This window comes from Sceloporus occidentalis, unplaced genomic scaffold (genome assembly GCF_023333645.1).
Source record: "Sceloporus occidentalis isolate IW3139 unplaced genomic scaffold, rSceOcc1.0.p SCAF_41, whole genome shotgun sequence".
Classification (NCBI taxonomy): Eukaryota; Metazoa; Chordata; class Lepidosauria; order Squamata; family Phrynosomatidae; genus Sceloporus; species Sceloporus occidentalis.
The window spans coordinates 1-12,975 of NW_028317021.1; the positions used below are offsets into that span (position 1 = coordinate 1).

Below are 12,975 nucleotides of genomic sequence, written 5' to 3' on the forward strand. Positions count from 1 at the left end.
GACTGCAGTCAAGGTCTCTTCCAACTCTAGGATTCTATGAAATCAGAAGACTAGGAATGGGAAGGGCAGCAATGAAAAAACTGAACAAGATCCTAAAGTGCAAAAATCTAACTCCAAGCCATTGTGTTTCCCATCACAATGTACAAATGTGAGAGCTGGACAGTGAAGAAGGCTGTTAAAAGGAAAATAAACTCATTTGAGATGTGGTGCTGGAGAAGAGTGCTGAAGATACTGTGGATAGCCATGGAGACAAACAAATGAGTCCTAGAACAGATCAAGCCTAAATTCTCCCTGGAAGCTAGGATGAATAAATTGAGACTTTTCATACTTTGGCCACAGCATGAGAAGGCATCAATTATTAGAAAAGACAATGATGCTAGGAAACACAGAGGGCAGAAGAAAGAGAGAAAGACTACATGCCAGATGGATAGACTGGATCAGGGATGTCATGGTCCTGAGCCTATTTGACCAGAACAGGGCAGTTGAGGACAGGGAAACTTGGACATGTCTCATCCACAGGGTGACTATGAGTGGAAGTTGATTTGAGGGCAGTTAACAACAATAATAACAAAATTATGTGATTGAAAATGTCACATTCCTGTCCACTTTAGCTCATTCACCCCAAGTATTGCAAAGTTTATATGTTCCATTTCTTGTTTAACAATGTCTAGCTTGCCTTGAATCATCCTTTTGACATTCCATGTTCCTGTGATAGGTGTTGAGCAGCTTCATACTTTCCTTTCCCCTCTGAACACATCAATAGCTGAATGTCTTTTCAGCTTGAGTCCAGTAGCCACAACACTACTCATACTTGTCCTCTGCTCCCTCCCTGCCTGACATGGGAGACCCTACCAGCAGCAGTACTACTGTCAGCATAGGAGCACGCACAGGAGCTCCTCCATGCCTCACAGGACCACACAACCCCACCTCCACTGAATGGCAGTGCCATGGTGGTGGTGGTGGGGAATTAGCATAAGATAATGGCTTCAAACTTGAAAAGTAGTTTCAAAATGCCTCTAAATAACCGTTTAAATGCCCTTAAAATGATTACTTATTATGTAAGCAAAATAACTTTGTTCCCACTGATTATATTACTTCTGAACTGTAACATGGTTATGCTCTTTTTATTTAAAAAGTAACTTGTTAAATACAACTACATTGCCTGTAACAATTTACTTGAACATTCTGATTGTATATTCCTGCATGACAGGTGGGTTGGACTGGATAGCCCTTGTGGTCTCTCCCAACTTTATGATTCTAAGTATGAATTAAGGGCCCACACAGACAGGCCAAAACAAAGCTGATTCGGGTCACTTTGGAGGTATGCTGTTTAAATGATACACACATCTTAAGAAGCCAGAAGCTGCACCAAAGCTGTGTTCCAGTCCTTAGGACTGGAGCATGGCTTTGGCACAGCTTCCAGCCTCTTAGGACACATGCAGCATTTAAACAGTACACCTACAAAGTGACCCGAAGCAGCTTTATTTTGGCCTGTGTGTTCGGGCCCTATTTGTGAATTACTTAAAAATGTAGACAAAATTCCCCAATCTTAGCTGGCGGAAGAATAAGAAGAAACAGATTGTTTCCCTTCCTCAAATGAACATAAAGTCTAGGGTTAAACTAAGTTTGTGATTAAAGTAATCCCTTTGACCTCTTTGCCTTTCCATCAAAAATTCAGCTTCCCTTAAGATTCAAAATGAACAAATTAAAAACTAATGGGAGTTTGCCCTTTTCAAGTGTGTTTAGCCAAAATGAGAAGGAAAGATATTTTCACTCAGTATATAGGTGAACTGTGTTTGTTTGTGGCCATGTTCTAGGAAAGTTTATTCCTGATGTGTCACCAGCATTTGTGGCTGGCATCGTCAGAGAATCCTGGCCTGGAAGAGAGTGGGGTATATATATACTGTGTGACCCCACTCTCTTCCATGCCAGCATTCTCTGAAGATGCCAGCCACAGCTGCTGGCAAAATATCAGGAATAAACTCTTCTAGAACATGGCCACAGAGCCCCCCAAAAACCCACAAAAAACTTAGTGGATAGTATTAGATAAAATCAGCCAAAAGAGTGAAAGAGTACCTCCATGTTAAGAGGCTGTGTACTTCAGAATGTTAGGTGCTAGGAAAAGAAGAACAAATAGGCCAGAATCTTTGTGTCCTCCTTTGGAGTTCTCAGACATCTAGGTGATCACTATTGAAAATAGATTGCTAGATGAGATATTGGTCTGATTCATCAGCAATGGCTTGCATTGCCACCACATCAGCTATTTTGATTTTTCTACAGTGTTTTTGATGAAGCTATGTTCCAGGGAATTGTGTAGAATAAACCAAGAATAGTTTCTCCAGGAACTGGTCAAACTGCATGCAGGCTTAATCCACAACTTGTTGGTTCAGGGCCCAGACAGACAAGCCAAAATAAAGGTGCTTCGGTTCACTTTGGAGGTATCCTGTTTAAATGATGCATGTATCCTAGGAGGCCGGAAGCCATGCCAAAGTCACACTCCAGTCCTAAGGACTGGAGCACAGCTTTAATAGGATTGATAGGATTTATTTATATGCCGCCCAATCACTGGGAATCTGGGCGGCTTACAACAGAAGGAATAATAGACGGTTTCCTGCCCTCAGGCTTACAATCTAAAAAGACATGACACAAAAGGAGAAGGGGATGGTGAGGGGGGAGGGAATCAGGTCCAGCATTCTTCTCTCCCTCTGAGGCCTGGACTAAGGCAGATGGACCAGAGGGAGGGCTCTTTTTCTTAATCGAGGCCAGGCCCCATGGCGTTGGGCCTGTCCTTTCACTCCCTCCCAGGCCATAAGATGACAGTTCGAAGGAGGGAGGGGAGGGCTCTTCCTCTTCAGGCCCAATGGCATTGGGCCTGTCCTTTCACTCCCTCCCAGGCCAGATGATGACAGTTGGAAGGAGGGAGGGGAGGGCTCTTCCTCTTCAGGCCCAATGGCGTTGGACCTATCCTTTCACTCCCTCTAAGGCCAGAAGATGAGAGTTGGAAGGAGGGAGGGGAGGGCTCTTCTTCTTCAGGCCCAATGGCGTTGAGCCTGTCCTTTCACTCCCTCTAAGGCCAGAAGATGACAGTTGGAAGGAGGAAAGGGAGGGGTCTTCCTCTTCAGGCCCAATGGCGTTGAGCCTGTCCTTTCACTCCCTCTAAGGCCAGATGATGACAGTTGGGAGGAGGGAGGGGAGGGCTCTTCCTCTTCAGGCCCAATGGCATTGGACCTGTCCTTTCACTCCCTCTAAGGCCAGAAGATGAGAGTTGGAAGGAGGAAGGGGAGGGCTCTTCCTCTTCAGGCCCAATGGCGTTGGACCTGTCCTTTCACTCCCTCTAAGGCCAGAAGATGAGAGTTGGAAGGAGGAAGGGGAGGGCTCTTCCTCTTCAGGCCCAATGGCGTTGAGCCTGTCCTTTCACTCCCTCTAAGGCCAGAAGATGAGAGTTGGAAGGAGGGAGGGGAGGGCTCTTCCTCTTCAGGCCCAATGGCATTGGACCTGTCCTTTCACTCCCTCTAAGGCCAGAAGATGAGAGTTGGAAGGAAGAAGGGGAGGGCTCTTCCTCTTCAGGCCCAATGGCATTGGACCTGTCCTTTCACTCCCTCTAAGGCCAGAAGATGACAGTTGGAAGGAGGGAGGGGAGGGCTCTTCCTCTTCAGGTCCGATGGCGTTGGGCCTGTCCTTTCACTCCCTCCCAGGCCAGAAGATGACAGTTGAAGGAGGGAGAGGAGGGTTCTTCCTCTTCAGGCCTGATGGCACTGGGCCTGTCATTTCACTCCCTCCCAGGCCAGAAGATGACAGTTGAAAGCTGGAGGGGAGGGCTTTTCCTCTTCAGGCCCGATGGCACTGGGCCTGTCCTTTCTCTCCCTCCCAGACCAGAAGATGACAGTTGGAAGTAGGGAGGGGAGGGCTCTGCTTTGGTGCAGCTTCTGACTTCTTAAGATATGTGTGTCATTTAAACAACATACCTCCAAAGCGAATTGAAGCAGCTTTATTTTGGCCAGGCTGTTTGGGCCCTACGTGAGCAGTGGCTGAGGGGCACTGTTCCTCCAGCTGCTAGCTGAGTCCCACGCTCAGCTTGCTCCTCCTGTGCCAATAAATACATTTCCTTGATGTTATGTTCTAAGAAAAGACACTTGCTAACTCTACTTTGTTACGTCTCGGTATTTTAAAGGTCCTATGCTAGACAAAATTACAATTTGTTTCAATGATCTTGGAAGCATAATTTTTTTATGTGTCAATTTTTTAGCTATCTAGCAATGCCTACCTGCCAATCATAATTACCCTCACAGAGAAAAGAGGAAACTTCTACCACCCGGATACCATGCTGAACTATTTGGATAACATTTCTCATGCCTTACCCAATGAATCTCTTACAGCAGATACTGCCTTCAACCTTACCGAGGTAAATTTGCACAATTACGTAACCTTGACCTAGGGGAATTTTTAATTAGCTCAGTTAATTAGCCAGGGATACATCCCAATTTATATGAAGGTGTTCAGGGACATTAAATTGACAGAGGCCAATTCTCTTCAAATGAATGTATCTTTCTTGAAAACACACACACTAAGAGAAGCATTCACTCTCGCATGCTCACAAGAACTGAAGAATAAAGGAGTTAGCATTGGAATAGACAAGAGGCTTTTCTAACAATGATATTTACCAGAGATGCGGTCGCTCCGGATCATCCAATGAAGCATTGGACTTGGTCGTGTGGTGGGACGGGGACTGGCAATGAGTCAGAGCTAAGTCAAAATTCAGAGTGATGTGGACTCACTGTGGATTATTGACCAGCACACAGAACAAAGGAATTTGGGTCCTTATATAGGCCAAAAACAGCCTTAGGCAAAGGTTGTTTACTACACTTCAAAGATACCAAATTTGCATGGTAAAAATCACTTGATACAGACAGAATCTGGAGGTGGCAATGGTCTTTTCTGACTAAGATGCAAAACATCCTGGGCCATAAATTACCTAGCCTTCCTGCCGTTGTGAAGGTGTGAATCTTTTCCTGATTGTGACTCCTAAACTAGCAGATTGATCTCTGTTTCAAAGCCCTGTGTACATGATCTGCCCACTTTTGGGTCCATGGTGGCTCACACTACAGTTCCGTCTAGGTCCATGGAGGAAAAGCATGCACACCCAAAATTAAGGAAGATGGTCGGTACTCATAACAGCACCATCTATTAAGCAGCTTTCTGAAGCAATTAATCAATTCACTGGGGTAAATTTCCCTCATCTGCTAGTCAGGCTACAAGAGAAATTTTCTTCATCATATGAGGCTGTTTGTAGAGCTGTTGTGGAAAAGAGACAGAGGTTACATCCACAATGCAGAAATAATCTGGTTTGGCACCACTTTAACTGGCAAGGCTCAATGCTATGAAATTCTGGGAATTGAAGATGACAGTTCCTGGAATTCCATAGCATTAAGCCTTGCCAGTTAAAATGGTGCCAAACCAGATTATTTCTGCATTGTGGATGCAGCCCAGGTCTCAGGATGTTGGAAAGTGATGATTTTATTATTAAAGATTAATTTATTATTGAAAATAGCCCAATGGCCTTCCTCAGGGAATTAAGTTTTTAAAATCAACCTGCAGGGATTCTAACTGATCAGTTGCCAGGCATAAGCTTTAGAGACACTCTTTTTAGAATATAGGTTGATGTAATCCCCTGAAGAAGGTCATACAGTGTTTACGAAGCCAAAAATTTGTTGCGTTATTTTCAATAATAAAATAATCTCCTCTTTTCAACACCCTGTAATTTTTTATTATATATTTATTAAATTTTATTCCATTATATAAAGAATATACTACATCAAACAGAGCAAAAATTAAAATTAGATAAAATAAAGATAAAAATAAGAGTATTAAAGAATTCTATCTTGCGTTATTACATATGTACAGTTGCATAGTAATTCAGATCTGACAATCCATAGTTACTTTTATCCTTCATAAGTAATTATGTTTGACAAATTAAAGTTCTGCTTCTCTGATTATATCATACTTTGAATATATTATTCTTCCTACTCTGTTACCACATTTTTTGAACCTTTTCCCATTTGTTCTCAAATCCTTGGTTTGTTTTCCCTGCAATATACATTGTCAATCTATCCATTGTTAACAAATCATATACTCTTAGCTTCCATTCTTCTATTGAGGGTATTACCTTTGATTTCAAATTTTTCACATAGGCCATTCGTGCCACAAAAATCATATATGAGATTACACTAATCTGGTTATGAGTCAATTTAGCTTGTATCACCTCCACAATGTTTAGTAGAAACAATTCTGGTAGAAAAGGAATATTTATTTTTAAGATTTCTTGCATTATTTTATGTATGTTTAGCCAATATTTTTTGACCTTTGCACACTGCCACCATACATGATACATGGTTCCGATTTTGTCCTTGCATTTCCAGCAATTAGAACACCCTGTAATTTTGACCCTGAACAGACTGGCTCTAAAAGCTGCCTTCTGGGTGGCATGGGGGCATGGCGTTTACGGTATAGACTCATGTATAAGTCTAGAAATTTTAGTCAAAAAATTGACCCAAAAACAGAATCGACTTATCCACGGGTCAATGTAAATTCTGTATTTTAACTCTTATTAAGAAAAGGAAGCATCCCTTGGTAAAAGGCAAGAGTATAATCTCTCCTGGAAGCACTGATCCCCTCTACTCTCTCATCCATCCAACCTTTAGTGTGAGCACAAACAATTATGCCTGATGAAAATTTCCAAGTTCTTTGACATTATTTTCCTTTGATTTAGATCCTTTGTAACATGCCCCTAAGTTTTATACTCAACTTATCCATGGGTCATATCAAAATCTACGGCGCCTTACAGACGGGCCTAAGCGGCGCCGTCGTTGCGCCAGGAATATGCATGAGGGGCGGTGTTTCCGGACGCGCCTTGCCCCTCGCGTGTATTCCGTATGGCAAGATGGCGGCGCCCTATACAGACGGGCGCCGCCATCTCGACGTAACGGATGTGCAGCGTCCGGACGTCTAAACCCGGAAGAGCCGTCGCAAGTGCGCACTTTCGCACTTGCGGCGGCTCTTCCGGGTTGCCGGAAGGAGTGCGATTTCTGCACTCCTTTTTTGCAGCATGGGGGAGTCGCCCGGTTTGGCTGCAGCAGCTCCCCCACGCTGCAACCGGCAGCGGCCCAAGACTGCCCCTTTTGGGCGGTCTGTAACAGGCCTATAATTTTAGCCCCCAAACCTGCCCTTGACTTATACATGAGGTCGACTTATAGTTGAGTATATACGGTAGTTGCTGCGTGCTCCCAAGATGTCTTGAAGCCACCTAACTGTTTAGATGTGGGCAGCTTCAAGATGCTCTTGTGGCACAGCTTTTTATATGCTGCCTGCCGCTGGAGTGGCTTGCAGCCAGCCTCAAACTGCTATGCTGTGGGAAAAGCTGGCTTATTGCCGGCTGAAAAAGGAGCAGATCTTTGCTGCTCCTTTTTTGGCCGGCTTCAAGGCAGTTTGGGGCCATGGCATGTGCTTGCTGCAACCCCAATGCAGCTTTGGCAGGGGTGACTTGAAGCTGCCCCTTCAGGGCAGTCTATTTTGCCCCTTTGTCAGTTTTTCCACATCACAACTATTGGATGTTATCAATGCTTTTTGTTTGTAGAATCGGCCTTGAGAGTCGGCATTTTTAGATTATTATTGTAGGAATGAAATTAAAATGTTATCTAATATCATGACAATGTTTAAAATTACAGGCAGCAATCTTTCATGTTGGCCATGTAATGGCTTTGTAGTGAGTCTAGTGCAGAGGTTTTGGGGGGCAGGGAAACTCTTAATGTCTGAGGAGGGAGATGGTTTCCATCAGAAGTTAGAAATTTATGTTTTGAGGCAACAGCTCCCAGAACCCCCGGCTATGCTTTTGGGGGAAAATTCAGAAAATTGAGGGATCTGCAGTCAAAACATGTTACCACTCAAGCCTCTGGTTTCCATCCAATCCAACTAGAGTTGCCAGAGTAAAAATTGGAGAGGGCTTCTGTACTTTTAATAGCCATATAGAAAAAGGGATTTCCGCTGGTATTCTTCCTTCTTGGTAGCATGACAAGCAATACTTGTTGAGATTCCTTCTTTTACATAACGATTGAAGGTATAGGAGTCCTCTACAGTTTTCAGGCCAACAACTCTAAATCCAAGAGAGTTGTGAGAATGGCTGCAGCATGAAATGGCTTTGCAGACTAAGGCTAACCCCCCCCCCCCAAAAGAGGAGAAGTAACTTCTGCTCTTATAAATGAGGCTCTGCTCACATGGGCTTGTAGGTTAGGCCCGACAAAAATACTTTGCTGTCTGAAGTGAAGAACAAGATAATGTCCTCTCTTATTCCGTGTACAAGATCTGACTGGACTGGTAGTCAAAGCTTTCTTTCTTTGGCCTGTTACAGACTGCCAAAATAAAGCTGCTTCGGGTCTCTTTGGAGGTATGCTATTTAAATGATGCATGGGTCCTAAGAGTCCGGAGGTCGCGCCAAAGCCACACTCCATTCCTAAGCACTGGAGGGCAGCTTTGGTGCAGCTTCTGGATTCTTAGGATGCATGCATCATTTAAACAGCATACCTCCAAAGAGACCCGAAGCAGCTTTATTTTGGCAGTCTGTAACAGGCCATAGTTGTGATGGAAAAACATCCTCCACTGTATCTGAAGGCTGCAGGGTAGGTTAGGAGTTGCAGGCCAGGCTGTATGGTACAGGTTAGTCTTCTAAAAGCTTGCTACCACCTCATAACAACTGCCACCTGAGACAACCACTTTATTCTGGACAATGGTTGTGTCAGCTATTATTTTAGGTCAGATTTGATGGTGACACATTTCAGCAACCTTCACAGGCCATTGAACAGTTGGTTACTGTCAGATTTCTGCTAACCTCTGTGGATTTTCCAGTACTGGCCACATTATCTGTCTGAGCTGGATGGCTCCCAGACTCTGCTCTGCCTCTTTTCTTTGTGTATTGCAGTTGATGTTGCCTGTAGGATTTGAGCTAGTCGGGGTCAAGAAGTCACTTTCTGCTAATAAAACTTTGGCACTGATTGCAGCAGAAGGTGGTTTGTTATTGCTGTCTGAAACTGTGGCTGAGACAATAATCAGCTGTAGCTTTTAGAGCAATTGCAATATTAAATGAGTAAATGCAGCTGAGTTGTAGACTGTTTGATCACAGAAAGATAAAATAAGTAGAATATTATTTCCCCCTTTTCAGTTCTATTCCCAATTTACCTGAATTTCATGCTCTAAGGTGGTTGTGATAGGGCCAAGATAATTTACAAAAAAGTAAATTGATATGGGATGGAGGATCAGAAATAGTATACATCCTAACCAGATCAGAGATTGAATAAAACTCTGGGATTCCCCCTCATCTACTAGCTTCATCTGCTTTCCCAATTGGGAACCTCAGACAGGAGGAGGTAAATGGAAATGTCTGGCTTGCTGAACTCTCCCCCTGACTTCCCCATACAAGGAAGGTTTGGGGAGAATGAAGTCCATTTACATATGATGGAAAGGAGCTGGTTAACCCTGAGATTCATGGTTTAGTGTATCAAACAATTGTTTGACACCTCTTTAAATATAATGGGTACATCCTATGGACTTGTGGGATTTGTATTTTAGTGAAGGACTTAGAATTCTCGACTAGAGATCTCCATACATACATGTTTTATTTGGTCAATGACCAGCAAGATTTTAAAAAATACAAAGCATGATACATAAGTGCAGCAATGAACTTCAAGTGATGCACAATAAAATAAAATAGAGTAATATAAAACACACTCTCCTGTGATTTTATAAATTCCATGATACATGAAAATAAAATATGCTAACATTCTTTGTACAAATAGCAAAGAAGCAATGGCAGTATTTTAGGGATGCCAACTTTACTATATCCATTCTGAATTGTCATCTCTGCATCCTTTCTGCTTTTGCGAAGATGTCTAGGGGCAACATGATGACTGATGGGCAGCATGGTATAGACAGACATATTTTATTTGGTCAATGACTAGCAAAATTTTAAAAGATTTCGAGGCCCTGTACATAAGTACAAGAATGGATTTCAAAGTGATTCAGTACAACAGAGTACTGTAAAGTAAAATAAATTAAAATGGAGTTCAGAGTTTGTGTTTCCCCAGGCAATTTTTCTTTAAGACTTTAAAATTAAAGTGATAACAGTAAAATAGGAATATATTTAAGATACGGAGATATTTTTTATCTGAATTTTTCTTATTTTCATTGCAGCAACACAAAATGTAGCAACTCGACACGTAATATAAGGGTTTAAGTCCTGAAGTAGACTAGAGATCTCAAATTCTGTAGTTCAGAGGAGTGGGCTAGAGGTCTCTAGCAGAGAATGTGAGTACCACACTCAACTAGAAATCCCTGCATTCTATTAAGTGGAGCCTTGGCAATTAAAGTGATATGAAAGTGTGATAACTGTATAGAGCTACACTCATCAGCTCTCATAGTACCAGCTGAATTTTATTCGCTTTGCTCCATCTTCACTTTTCCCACAGGGGAATGAATTTAAGGACTATCCAGTGGAGGGTGATGATCCAATTAATCCCCTAATAGTGGTTCACCGTTACTGGTATATATGGTATCTTACACTACAAAGATTTTAAAATACCTTTAAAACTAAACACATGAGTTATCTTGACTGTTGAACAATAAATACCTATCTATGTATATACATAGTGAATTATTACAGATTTTTGTAATAACAGATAACAGACTAAAATGTTATCCTCTCACAACACTGGACTTTTAAAATATTGTTGTGTATGTAAGAAGAAGAACCTTATTGAAAAGCAATTAGCATCTGGAAATATTGCACTGGGCAATAAAAGATGCACTGCTTACAGAGGCTTTCATAGAAAAATGTCTTTATGAGTTCAATGTAATTTGCTTCCAGGAAACAGGGAATTAGGACTAGTCTTAGAACTGTTGATAAATAGGGGGAACCTACTGTATACTGAGACAGATTGTAGCTCAGTACTCTGCACAACCTTGTGCCTTCTAAATGAATGAAAGCCACCATCTCCATATCACAGTGATGAAGGCTGCACTTCCACAAGATTAAAGATATAAGAAGCACATGGAAGGCCACCAAGTTGAGGAAGGCTGGTTTAGACTGACTAAGAGAGAGGGTTTCAGCTAGGAGTCTTTCCCAGCTCTACCTAGGAGCTTCTGAATGCAAAACCTATGTTCAGTCACAGATGTTTATCACACTGGGGCTAATTATGGCATTAAAGAGAGATCAAAGCATCCCACAAATAAAGCGAAAATGGTGAGTAATTGAGTGAATGATTATCACACACAATTGCACAAATAAAGTGATATTGGAAATGCATTGTTGCTGAAATCCTGAAAGTAAAAAGATGTGTGTTAATGCTTCTTACATACATACTTGAGAGTATGTATTTTCCCTGTAAGAAGATTAACCATCCATTATGAAGCCAAGCCCTCCCTCCAGTCCATCTGCTGTGGTCCAGGCCATGGAGGTAGAGAGTAACTGCTGGACCTCACCCCTTTCCCTCCACCACTCCCTTCTCTTTCTGTGTCATGTCTTTTTAGATTGTAAGCCCGAGGGCAGGAAACCGTCTAATTAAAGAGATTGTATGTACAGCGCTGTGTAAATTTACAGTGCTTCATAAATAAAGGTTAATAATAATTATTATTATTTTGTGACCACTTTAATGGCGGATTTTGTGCAATGTTGTGTGAAATCGGTTTGCGTAATTACATGATTTTCCTGGGATATTAACAGAATAAACTCCTGATCTCCTTTGTGTGATAAACTACACAGAGTTACACTAAGAGTCTGAGAAAGTGACCATGCTGGTTATAGTCCTAAGGTAACATTTCCTGGCTCTGGTTGTACCCTTCCCCTGCTAGTAGTGGAAGTATATAAAATCCTTAGATTAAACTGTGGTGGGCTGTTGTGGAGATAGTTCCTTTTTCTTGTCCATTGGAACAATCACTGCTATCTTCAGTAAGAAAAGGTAATCTGTTTTGGACAGAATGGGAGTTTCATCACCCTCTTAGCCGCAACAAATATCCCATTGCTTTAAAACGTTACATTCTAATATCAGGCAAGAATGGCTGTGAGATGTATTGATACCAGTTAACAGGAGATTATACACACACATATATATACACACACACACACACACACTTAGAGTGGAGCCCTGCCTTTATGGACTGAGCATGTGGAAAAAATATAATCTGGGTATTGCTTATTTGCAGGTTTTCTTTCAGACTGTGGAAGGTGTGCTTTCCCTACCTGGCTGGATTGATGCATCACAGGTAATGCCTGAGAATTTTGGTATATACAGTACGTATGCAAACACATGGCACTAGCTATCCTTTTTTCACACCAGAAAAACTTATTTTGACGTGTCAATTTTAATGAAGATATGATGGAAGGGAAAAGGTTATTTCATCCTTTCCCACCATAATTTCTTACATCCAAATTGCTTCTCCCTAGCTACTTTTTCCTGTCCCTTGGGTTCCAAATGTGCACTGAACTAGTTTCTTTTTGCACATTGATCCTGCCTGTGAAGTTTGATAAGCGAGGGCTCATTTTCTCCCTCCTTCTGACTGCTCTCGCACTCCCCCCTTCCCCACAAAACACTTTTCACCTAAGCAATTGTTTCATTTGTCTAGGAATCAACTGATAAGAGATCAAGGGATATGTGCATAGATCAAGTGATGAATGTGTAGGCATAGGCAATTATGGAGCCCTGGGCCCATAAAGGGCCCAAGCTCGACTCAGGCTTGCATCCTTCCGAGGTCGCTAAAATGAGTACCCAGACTGTTGGGGGCAAATTAGCTTACTTGCTAATTAGCTTACTTGCTGTTCACCGCTATGATCTTTGGAATAGCGGTATATAAATAAAACAAATTATTATTATTATTATTATTTAGGAATGTAAAAGAATATTCACGGATTCTTCTATCCTCAAGTCATTGAGACAT

The 12,975-nt window shown here is 42.1% G+C and overlaps 1 protein-coding gene across 1 annotated transcript in view; it reads left to right on the forward strand.

Annotated features, from left to right (window-relative positions):
- Positions 1-4,246: 4,246 nt before the first annotated feature.
- Positions 4,247-12,975, forward strand: part of LOC149289956 (adhesion G protein-coupled receptor D1-like) — a gene marked incomplete at its 5' end in the record, with an annotated part of 168,721 nt that continues 159,992 nt past the window's right edge. Inside the window, 2 exons of the mRNA XM_089490047.1 lie at positions 4,247-4,402; positions 12,244-12,303. Of these exons, the coding sequence (XP_089346173.1) occupies positions 4,247-4,402; positions 12,244-12,303 (216 nt within the window). The remainder of the gene's footprint in view (positions 4,403-12,243; positions 12,304-12,975) is intronic.